General features: G+C 32.2%; 1 protein-coding gene across 1 annotated transcript in view; it reads left to right on the top strand.

The window, feature by feature from the left end:
* The window catches only part of LOC145330336 (nephrin-like), an 82604-nt gene that overhangs the window by 48343 nt on the left and 22169 nt on the right, over nucleotides 1-12092 (top strand). Inside the window, exons 11-14 of the mRNA XM_080174969.1 lie at nucleotides 4948-5065; nucleotides 5614-5749; nucleotides 9657-9771; nucleotides 10278-10383. Coding sequence (XP_080031095.1) covers nucleotides 4948-5065; nucleotides 5614-5749; nucleotides 9657-9771; nucleotides 10278-10383 — 475 coding nt within the window. The remainder of the gene's footprint in view (nucleotides 1-4947; nucleotides 5066-5613; nucleotides 5750-9656; nucleotides 9772-10277; nucleotides 10384-12092) is intronic.

Below are 12092 nucleotides of genomic sequence, written 5' to 3'. Positions count from 1 at the left end.
ATGAAAAAAATGATGACATTTATCTAGATAAGAGTTAAGTTAATCAAATATCCTCCAAAGTGTCTCAAAAATCAGCCTTGTGACGTCATAAAAAATGAGGGATTATCCATCTTTTTTTTACGGGTTTTCTTTTCCACTTCTCCTCTCATCTCCCTCACTTTTTTGACGTCACATTACTGATTTTTGAGACACTTTGTCCAGATACGATAATCTGTACACAAAAATTTCACAATCTATCCTTAAAAACACTCAAGTAAATAATATTTTTCACATAGAACAGACTTACGGACAAAATTAATTATAGAGAAGCTTTGCAACTGATAAAAGAAAACTCTGGTTTAAGCAATAATACTTATTATTCGTAGACATGCATAATCATATGTTATAATGTTGGACATGAATTATTTCAAGGAGCGCCCACTAAAATACTATGGGATCAAAAGAAGGTGTAACTCAAATTTTGGCTCACTTAAGAAAAGCTCTTATTACTGGCTTGGCTAACATGTTATAACGTTATTTAAGCCACCAAAATATATTATCCTTTAAGTTGGTTCTGATACCATGGACGTCCAGGGGGGGAGGGGTAAAGTGGTGATTACTTACTCCTCCCCCCCCCCCCAATAAAAAAGCCTAGACGTCCTATATAAAGATTACCCACTCAAAATTTTTAATTTTCATGTTTACCCCTCAAAATAAGAAAACTTGGACGTCCTTGTCTGATGCTATGGTATCTTGATACACTGATTTGGTATTTTTTTCCAAAGACAATTTTTTTCTTCCCAAGTCTAGAAGAGGAGGTAATTTATCTCCCTTTTATATAGCCTAAAACCTGCTCTGGACCAATTTCATATTCAATTTACTACTTTTTGGTATCGATTATGGTATGTCAAAATCTTTGATGTACAACATTTGAGTAGGACTCAAAAGAAAAATAGACATATATTAAGGATTAAATACATGAATATTTTTGAATGGGCAGAAATGAACATAGAAATGAATTATGAAATTAGATTGGAGCAAAGGACATACAATGATTCAAGTGTAAGATTATTTGGGTATAGTACCTTTCGTGACAATTCCTCTTAAGGGGCGTTTCGTCGTATTTTCTCAGTAGCATTTTCCTATTTCTACCCCCTGCGGGGGCTCTAACCCTACAGGGCCAATTGCCTAACCCTGCGGGGCAATCACCTAACCTAATCTATAATAACCTAACAAAAGCTACTGTGAAACTACGACGAAACGCCCCTTAAGACGCGTTGTCACGAAAGGAACTATACCCGATTATTTCATAAAGAGTATTATAATGTATTAATTTACTGTTTTGTACTAAAATAAGAGTGACAATTTTCATAATAGCTCAACAAAACAGACAGTATAACAAATGACGTCATACAATTAAAATAATCAACGATAGGCTAGTATACATTTTACCATTGGTCAATTTTATTGTATATTACCCTATCATTGGTCATTTGTATTGTATAACGCAATTTTTTATACTATAAGCTTTATTGTTACATAAATCCTAAGTCAAATTATGAAATCAATAGGACAATTATAACATACCTAGGTTTTTACAATCAAAATTTATGAGATAGACAGACTGATTTGACACATCCCTAACTTATAAAAGCTTCGCTTTTAAAATGTTTAAGTGAAATAAAAGATTTGAATATAAATGCTTCCCTGTCACCAATGAAATTAATTCTTTATTGATATGCCATCTTTGAGATAATACCACATTTTTCTTTAGTTTACTACAATCCCCCCCCTTCCCCTCTAATATACTATATGTCTTTTAAACATATTAAGAACTAAATGGTGCTATTGCTTGGACTATAATTTTTAGCTCAAGGCCAGGTTTAAGCTTATTTTCTTAGGGGAAGGGAAGTGGGAACCAAAATCAACTTTAAAGATTGGAAATTGAAAAAGTTAATGGAAAGCCAAAAAACATCCTAACAATAAAAGCAACATTTAAAAAATATAAAAAGTGTATTTTAATTAAATAACTCGAATTTTTGGGCGGGGTTGTATTTTTTAATCCACTATCACTAAAAAGGGTTTTACCAAGAATATTGCATGTGTTGAAGCTATGAATAAGCCTGCTGATAACTCAATGCTAAACATTTATGAATGTCACCAAAGAATGAACCTTTCAGCACACCAAAGATTTTGTCCGTTGAAACCAGCTAAATATAATCTAGTGACATTCTTGATTATTATTAAATCATATCCTATTATATAAAGAAGTAAGCTTTTTTGTCAGTGGCGAAGGATCTCGCAAAACCGATATGGTTCTCTTTTACAGTAAAACTTCATTTAGGTCCTGAGATGGTTTTAGACTATTTTATCCTATTATATAAAGAAGTAAGCTTTTTTGTCAGTGGCGAAGGATCTCGCAAAACCGATATGGTTCTCTTTTACAGTAAAACTTCATTTAGGTCCTGAGATGGTTTTAGACTATTTTATTTTAATAAATAAGTATGGGTTGGTGCTAGGCTATTTTTCACCCGTACATATCCCTTCGATAAAGGCCCTAGGTGCTAGGGGCAAAGCCGCTGGCATATAGTATTTTCAAAGAAGAAGAACCGCTGCACTGGGCCGATTTTAATGTACTTTTTATGTATATTTTGTGCTTTTGTTGATTTGGACCTTTTTAAAAGCGAAGTTTTTTTTATAATTAGCTCTTTTCGTTAATTTAGGCATGTTAGAATTGTCCTATCGATTTCAAACTTTGCATGGTGATTCCTGTAGAAGTTGGGTTCGAGTTAGAAAGCGTAGCAACTCTATAATCATTACCAGAATGTCCGTACGTCCATTTTAAACATGTTGATTTTTTTACATTTTTAACAACAAATTTGTTTGTGACCTAATTATCCGATTGGTCTGATTTTTGGTATACTGATTGAAACAACAAAGTACAATATCATAAGCGAAGCAACTCTATAATCAAGTCCTAAAAATGTAAGTATGTCCGTAAACATTATCCTGTATCAAGCAGTTTTTCAACAAATTTACTTACAATTTTGCTTTGACTCTTATACATTTACATTCTGATTATTTAGTTAAGACATTATACAAGTGTTAATGTCCGTTTGTCCTACCGTTTCAGAGCTTCGCTTTTATGGATGTTGTCATCCTTGTTTTCTCATCCCTACTTACGGAAAAAGGTATTAAAAAGTCGTATTTATGTTATGAACGCCTTTTTTAACCTACCATAATTGAAATATTTTAATATCTTAACATTTCGATTAAAAAAAAGTCTTTTTTACCATTTAATATAAAATATTTATTTATTAATCGCATTTATGCAAAAATAAATGATAATGTTTATTTAAAAAGCAAAAATCCATTAAAACAAAGATGAATTGATAAAGAGATAAAGCTGGGATGAATTTTTCACACGGAAGTAATATGTGGATAATTCTTTCAATTAGGCTAACTAAGTTAATTCTGACGTTTGTACAGCATTATACATTTTAGAGATGATAAAAAAAGAAATTTAGCTTAAAAATATTTTTTTTGGACTTATAAAAATCAGCAAAGATAGTAATAAAAAGTTTTTTTTGGGTATAACATCAATATAAATAAAACTATGTACACAAAGTATACATATCGAAATTAATTCATGTTCAACTTTTTGATTATCTATTAATAAAGCACAATCAAAACACCATTAAGGTTAATAATAAACCAATTTATAGCCATTTAAATTTGGTTTCTTGTAAAGTACATATTAAAAACATAATTATGTAATTTTCAATCCTATTATATAAAGTAGTAACCTTTTTTGCCTGTAGCGAAGGATCTCGCTCGTTTACAGTTAACCTTCTTATAGTACTCTTGATATGGTTTTATGCTATTTTGTAAATTTATAAATAAGTGTGGATATGGTTTTAGGCTATTTATCAACCCTTCCATATATCTTCGAATATAGATCCCCTAGATGCTAGGGGCGCATCCGCTAGTCTTTTTTAATATTAGATATCTAAAATATTTTCAATACAGGAATTTGTTTTGACGTCATTATATCTATTCATTTTGTTTTTATCTTTTTTCCAATACTTGAATCTTGTGTCCTAACCCTAAAGTAAATAGCTTAAAACCACCATAGGACCAGCAGATATATTTCATGAAGAGTAAAATCCAATCGGTTCTGTGGTTACTGGGAAATTAAACTTCAGTAAAACAGACAGACGGGCAATCATCAAGTTACTTTGTATTATAGATCTCTAAGATTAAAGACATTCTGTGCACGTTAAAGAATGACATCAGAAATATTTAGAGAATTTCTTGTAAAGTTTAATAAATTTTTATTTTATTCAAAAGTACAAGTTATTAAGAAATTTTCAATTTTTAATTTATTTAAATAAAGTATTAAAACATGCATTTGATCATAGATTTAATTCTACCTATCTATATGTCTAGTTATCTATCTAACTTTCTACCCGTCTGTTTATCTATTTATTTATCTATCGAACTATCTATTTGTATATCTAAGTATATGTCATTGTCTAATGCCTTTCTATCTATCTATCTACCTATAAATATCTATCTATCTAGGCTGGTAGTACTGTATCCTCCTGTAGTATATACCTCTCCATCAAACCTGACAGTCAACATGTCTAGAGAGGTTGTTATCTAGAGTATCTATCTATCTATCTAACTATATATCTATCTATCTAACTATCTATCTATCTATCTATCTATCTATCTATCTATCTATCTATCTATCTATCTATCTATCTATCTAACTATATATCTATCTATCTAACTATCTATCTATCTAGGCTGGTAGTACTGTATCCTCCTGTAGTATATACCTCTCCATCAAACCTGACAGTCAACATGTCTGGAGAGGTTGTTATCTAGAGTATCTATCTATCTAACTATATATCTATCTATCTTACTATATATCTATCTATCTAACTATATCTATCTATCTAGGCTGGTAGTACTGTATCCTCCTGTAGTATATACCTCTCCATCAAACCTGACAGTCAACATGTCTTCAGAGGTTGTAATCCAGTGTACATATGAGGCTAATCCTTCCAGACTTTTACAGGTATGTGTATCATTATGTATTGCTTATATAACATTATTTAGTGGTTTCCCTAAAATTCCGTGTCCAGCACAGAACCCCCCCCCCCCCCTCCCCCGTGCCCTTATTTTTAACTAATACATTGAAGGTAGGTACTTTTTATGTAAGATTTTATTAGGTTCGTGTTAGCTTCACCGTTAGGCACCACAGTTCTAGGCTTTGAAGGGTTAGGACCCCGCAAGTGTAAGAGAAAAAAAACCATCTCCCCCCCCCCCCCCGCCTTATTTTCATTTTTGATTGGATTCTGAACGGTTGTTTGTTTATTTACATTAAATTTCTTACATTTCCATCTCATTTCTTTAATTTTCCATAAAAAATTGCCTTTTTTTTTGTAATTAATAAAAACAAAAGAAGACTCGACAAAGTGGAAGAAATAATGAGCCGTGTGACGTCAATTGATCCTTCTCTTTTTAAGAGGTTTCCTTTCCCACTTCTCCTCTCATCTCGTCCTTTTATGACGTCACACGGCTCATTTTTCTTCAATGTTTGTAAATATTTTGCTTTATTTTTAGGTGAAATGGTTTAGGAACGGAGATTTGGTGGACATACGGAACCAGGGCAGGTTCAAGGGGGGCACACAGGAGGACACCACACTCACCATTCTGGAGGCATCCAGATCTGATACTGGCACTTATACCTGTCTTCTAGGTACGATAATTTGATACTTTTTAAAAGAGAAGCTTTTCATAATTATAGTCGGTCCACTGGGCCGATTTTAATGTACTTTTTATGTATATTTTGTGCTTTTGTTGGTTTGGACCTTTTTAAAAGCGAAGTTTCCGTCCGTCCGTCCGTAACGGATAGCTCTTTTCGTTAATTTAGGCATGTTTAAATTGTCCTATCGATTTCAAACTTTGCATGATGATTCCTATAGCAGTTAGGTACAATTTAGAAAGCGAAGCAACTCTATAATCGTTACAAGAATGTCCGTGCGTTCATTTTAAACATGTTGATTTTTAACTTTTTAAACAACAAATTTGTATGTGATCTAATTATCCGATTGTCCTGATTTTTGGTATGCTGGTTCCTAGAACAACAAAGTACAGTATTTTAAGCAAAGCAACTCTATAGTCAAGTCCTAAAAATGTAAGTATGTCCATAAACATTATCCTGTATCAAGAAGTTTTTCAACAAATTTACTTATAATTTTGCTTTGACTCTTATATATATTCTGAACTGGACCTTTAAATCATTTTAATAGTGATTTAGATCGGGGTACGCCGAATTTCAGCCAATCACAGCGCGGCATTTTTGAAATTCGGCGCAACCTGCTCTGGTTAACCACTAAAATGATTTAAAGATCCAGCTCTGATTAATCAGTTCTGACAGTCTACAAGAGTAAATGTTCGTTTGTCCTACCGTTCGGAGCTTTGCTTTTATGGATGTTGTCAACCTTGTTTATTCTAAAATGATAAAATGATTATAAAAAACAAGGATGTAGGTTAAGCATAGATTGAGCCCCGCAGGGTTTGTAAGGTTCTAGAAACAATCATTTAAAAGTTAAAATTAAGGAAAGGGGGAGAGAGGTTATGTGCAATGTAATATAACTTTTTACTATTAATACGTTTGAATTATTTGTCTCATTTAGAGTTTTTTATTTGACTGTATACTTTTTAACTTAAAGAATATGGGAGACTAGGGTCGTTAGAATTCATTTTGCATGTTAAAAATTCTGCGAAATTCGTTGCAAATTTTATGTTGTACTTAAACAGAAACAGTGATAAATACATACAAGCAATTTTATTTCATTTGAACCTTTGAGTTTATATGTGTTCCAATGAGTTTTAATAGATTTTTTCTTCTTCTATAACTATTTATTTTCGGGGGTTGTTTAACTTCTTATTTGTTAACCATAAACAAATAATTCAAACAATTAAAATCTCTTTAAAATAATCCTTTTCCTTGAATGTAAGTAAGGGTGACAAATTTGACTGATTTCTGCGTACACATAACTCCAAATCAGACATGAGTGTCAGCTGAATCTTAGTTTCCGATTTTGTACGTATCAACCTCAACATATCTCAATATTTTCCAAAAGCTAAAAAAGCTTTGAATCTATAATGTATCAATCGCTTTGTAAATGAAAAAAGCCTTTCCCTTTGACCGGAGTAGCTGAAAATAGCTTTTGCAATAGTCGGGTTATCTGTCGTACAACTTCGGAAATTAGGGAACAAATGGGTAATCAATTTACAGTTGATTAGACACGGGTAGCATCCATGAAAAGGAGCACTTTTAGCGACATTTTTACACTTTTAAAGAAAAAAGCAGTTTTACCTTTACCGCCAATTTAAATTAATGTTTTAAACATTTTATATTGTATATGGTTGTGCAGGAGGGAGGGGGCAATGAACTTAAAATTAACATGCCAAAATTAATTTAAAAAGCTATCCGTGTCGGACGGACCTACCCTAATAATAGAAAAGCTTCACTTTTAAAAAGTAAAACATGAGGTAAACTTTAATATAAAACATTTAAAGTATTAACCAAATTCAAAAAAAGTCGTATAAAAAGATTCCCTAGCCATTATTACAATTCAAATTGGATAGGTTACTTCATTTATCTTTACAAATCTCTTTTATTATCTACGTTTAATTTTAGTGCCAAAATTTACTCGTGATTAATGATTAAAGCAAGCGGTCACTGAAAGCTTAGTTTCAAGAAATTTAAGGATTTGTGATTTGTCCTAATGTTTAACGACCATGATCTTTTGTAGGCAAAAAAGTGAAAATATTAAAGAATTTTAAAATTTAATGGTTGGTTGAATAAATGACATAGATTTTGGGATTGGCAAATAAAGGATAATGTTGTAAGGCTCGAAAGCATAGTTTAATCCTTACATAGAAGTAACAGGTTGTCTATGCGTCTGTCTTTGTCTGTCTGTCTACCGTGGAAGGCTTGTAACTATTTTGGGGGAGGTTACCACCCTACATGAGAAATTCCTTCCCCATAATGTTTTTTTTCTTCTTTTTCTTAAAACTAAAATCAAACTGTTAACGAGGGGTGATTTCATAAAACACTAGCGGCTTCACCCTTAGTGGGCTGTAGAGGATAAAGCTTCGCTGTAAAGAAGAGCCATAATAAGCCCAACGGTTGCCTAAATCTTTTTGTTCAGACATTCAGTCTTAACAGGCAACTTTCTTCGTTTGGGCAGTACAGAATGTAAAACTTACAAATAGGCGGAAGATTGTTTTTTATCTCCTTTACTTATCCCTTTTTCTCAAATAGATGTTAAGTTCTTATTGTGTATTGTGTAACTTTAACCAATAGAGTTACTCAAAGGACATAATGTTTGATTCCACCAATAGGAGAATACTAAAGGAACATACAAGTGATCTGATTGGTTGAAATTTTGTACACATTTTGTTACATAAGGAACACAGTAATAGTGTCTGACTGATTTTGACGTAACAAAAAAATTAGCCAATGAGAGGCCGTTATTGACCAATGGTAAAATTTTTAGTGGCCTTTCATTGGCTAATTTTTTTGTTACGTCATAATCAGCCAGACACTATTACTGTGTTCGCTTTCTAAAAATTAGATCGTCGAATAAATTCGTCGTCCGTATCTAGTATATAACAAAATGTAAACAACAGTTTTGTCTGCAAACAAATTCTTTTAATTTTTACAAAAAATGGGGTCAGTTGGACTATCAAGATATACTATGTCTATTCTTTATCCCAAAGACTATGGTAGAATATAATAACGTCAGCTAAAACTAATTCTGGGCTCAATTTTGTGCAATATATGATATTTTAAACAGTTTAAACTTAGACTTCATGGCAAAACTCAAGGACTTATAATTTACATTAAAATGCTTATTAGAGTTTTACAAAAGTTTTTTTTGCCTTATTTTAATTTGATTTAAAACTTGACCAATTAAAGAGTAGATATTCAAATATTTCAAATTTGAAAGCTGTAATAATGATGATTTGTTCCATTTTTATCAGGGCTCGGCAGCCGCGCCTCAGCCGCACAAAAGCCTCAAATGTAAACCCACTTTTGAATTTTAAAAGGATGGGTTGTCAGTTTTTGAACAGGTTTAAGACAACTGATTTTTTAGAGTCATGATATGACGATTTCACATAGGCTTACGAGCGGCTGCTGGGCCCCAACAATAATATAGAATTTAGCCATTAAAATGTTTCAGCTTTTTTTTTTGAATAGTAAAAATCATTATAGTTGAAAAACGCAATTTCACTTAAATTCTTACATAATGTTTTTTATCATGTTGTTATAAAAAATCTATAAAAAAAACTAAACTTTATCGTACATACAATGCAATGTTAGAAAGATAAAATGTACATAAATATTTAAAATCTGAATGGGACCAACATATAGTATTTCTGAGAAACTGTTTTTAAAGACAGATAGATATAGACGTTACTCTAAAATTAGGTCTTGTCCGTACGTCCGACAATAGGACAGAGGTACAAAAATAGATTAGCTCAGCTACTACAAAAGATACATGTCTAAATATAAACGCACCTTAACAATTGTTAATACTTATTGCTTATATTAATGATAGTCAAAAATTAGATAATTTACTTTGTTTTAGAAAATGACTTGGGTGCCAGCAGTTCTGGGGGCAGTACAGTTCTCAATGTGCAGTATCCTCCGAGTGTACAGATCAGGATGCAGCCAGAGGGGCCGGTCAGCGAGACTGATGCTAGGTACTTAGATAGACAGATAGATAGATAGTTGCATGGATAGATAGATAGTTCTAAATGTACAGTATCCTCCAAGTGTACAGATCAAGATGCAGCTAGAGGGGCCGGTCAGCGAGACTGATGCCAGGTACTTAGATAGACAGATAGATAGAATGATCAATGAGATTGTGATGTAGAGATAGATAGATTTAAAAATTGATAGATCGATAAATTTAAACATTAATAGAAATAGTTTGTTTGTATGAGAACAATCCTAACGTTATAAAATAGAATTTACATATATAAAGGCCAAAAATTAAGTATAACAATGGTTTGTCTTCATCTATGTAATTCATGATTGTAGCTGGACAAATTAGCCTTGTGACGTCATAAAAATAAGGGATTATCCATCTTTTTTTAGGGATTTTCTTTTCCACATCTCCTCTCATCTCCCTAATTTTTATGACGTCACATGGCTGATTTTTTAGACTCTTTGTCCATCTACCTTACAATTTCACATAACTATTTAGGAATGTTAGCTTGTATTGTGAAGTTATGGATGGAAATCCAACCAAGCTAAATTCAGTTATCTGGTACAAGAATGGAAAGGTGCTGAAGAAACTACCTAATTGCCAGGTAAGCTTATTTTGTGGCGAAAACAAGACTTTTTCTGACTTTATTTCCTGTATATTGTTGCTTAGAAATATGGATATAGAGTATACGTGGATATATTGACAGGGAAAAGTTTGTAGTCAATTTAGCTTGCTAATATGGATCTTATTCATTGGTCAGTTCGTTAATCCATAAGGAGGGGGGCAATGTGGTAAAGTGGGTGGATTGGGGGAATTATTATTTTATCAGAGTACACAAAAATTTGGAGCATCATCTAAATAATAATATGTCTTTTACTAAAAAAAATTGTACAAGTGAAAGGTTGCGTGATTTTCAGAAAAATATATAATTTTACGGTGGTGAGGTTGCGTGAATTTAAATAGGTATATGTTTATTGTTTATTGAAGAGGATAAAGTATGACTAATTTATTTATGTCGTGACAGAGGTGTTTAAACACTTTGACGTTCATTTGAAACAACCATAACATAGAGCTATTTGGTGCATGTCAATTAGACTTAAAAAGATATATGAGCAATCCATGCATTTAAAGAAAATGTATGTTTGTTAAATGTATGAAAAGATCTCGCTAACGCATTGGCCAACTTGGAAAAAGCTTAGAATAAGTTGGCATATAGTTGACAAATTTTAAGAATCAAGAATATATAGTAGAAAACCCTGGTTGAATTTTGAAAACGTCTAAACAACACATTTATAGGCTTAGGTATATTGGGCCCTAACAAAATAATAATTTTAGTTTTTACGTCAATTAGATCCTTTAATCCTTTTGTACGAAGAAAAATTAAAGATCCCCTCAAATATCCAAAGAGAGAGTGAATATTTGATTGGATAATATACTGTTACCCAAAGTTAACTTATTCGTTGGATAAATTCGTTTGGGTACTATTGTTGAATTTTGATTGGTTGGTTCCAAACTATTAGTGTTGAAACTTTTCAAAAAATAATTTAGCCCTACATATTGGGTAATTTTGTATATCATTATTGGGGATGTATGTAAATTTATCTCCATTTAATATCTCTGCAAGTATCATAATAAAATGTCTCTAAATACCTCTTAAAAACAATGAAATACTCTTATTTTAAGAAAGATAAGAATTGACTTATAAAATGCTAAAATTTGTGAACTCAATTTTTGGGTATAGTCCCTTTCGTGGCAACGCCACTCAAGGAGCGTTCGTCGTATTTTCACAGTAGCTTTTCTTCTATGTCTAGCTTCTGCTGGGCCAATTGCCTAACCTTGCTGCAGGGCAATCATTTAACCTTACTTAACCTAACCCTCAAAAGCTACTGTGAAAATAAGATAAATCGCCCTTTAAGAGGCGTTGCCACAAAAGGAACTATACTCAATTTTTTTTGGTCTATCTTTCATTTAATTGAAAAAAATCTTTGGTAGTTTATGAGTTCCCCAAGCCAAAATTTATTTAGCATATATATTCCTAGAGCTATTTAAGATTAAATATTACAGTAAGATTAAAATCTTAACTGCCTTTCAGCTGAGATGTAAAACTACTGTACCAGTGTCTTTAGGACTGAAATTATTAAGCAAGGTGCCATCAACACAATAAACTGTGGCAAATTATCAGTGCCACATCAATGGATATATTATTACTTGGACGTTACACCAGATTTTCATGTTTTCTAATAAAGGGAATCTTGCAGCGGGCTAAAATAACGACCCCCTCAACAATTATCCCCCTTTATTTTCATCCCCTCC

Source organism: Acartia tonsa, chromosome 10 (assembly GCF_053477335.1).
Source record: "Acartia tonsa isolate MP-2025a chromosome 10, ASM5347733v1, whole genome shotgun sequence".
Classification (NCBI taxonomy): Eukaryota; Metazoa; Arthropoda; class Copepoda; order Calanoida; family Acartiidae; genus Acartia; species Acartia tonsa.
Note: the sequence above shows the minus strand (reverse complement) of the source record. Positions and strands in the feature narration are given on the sequence as shown.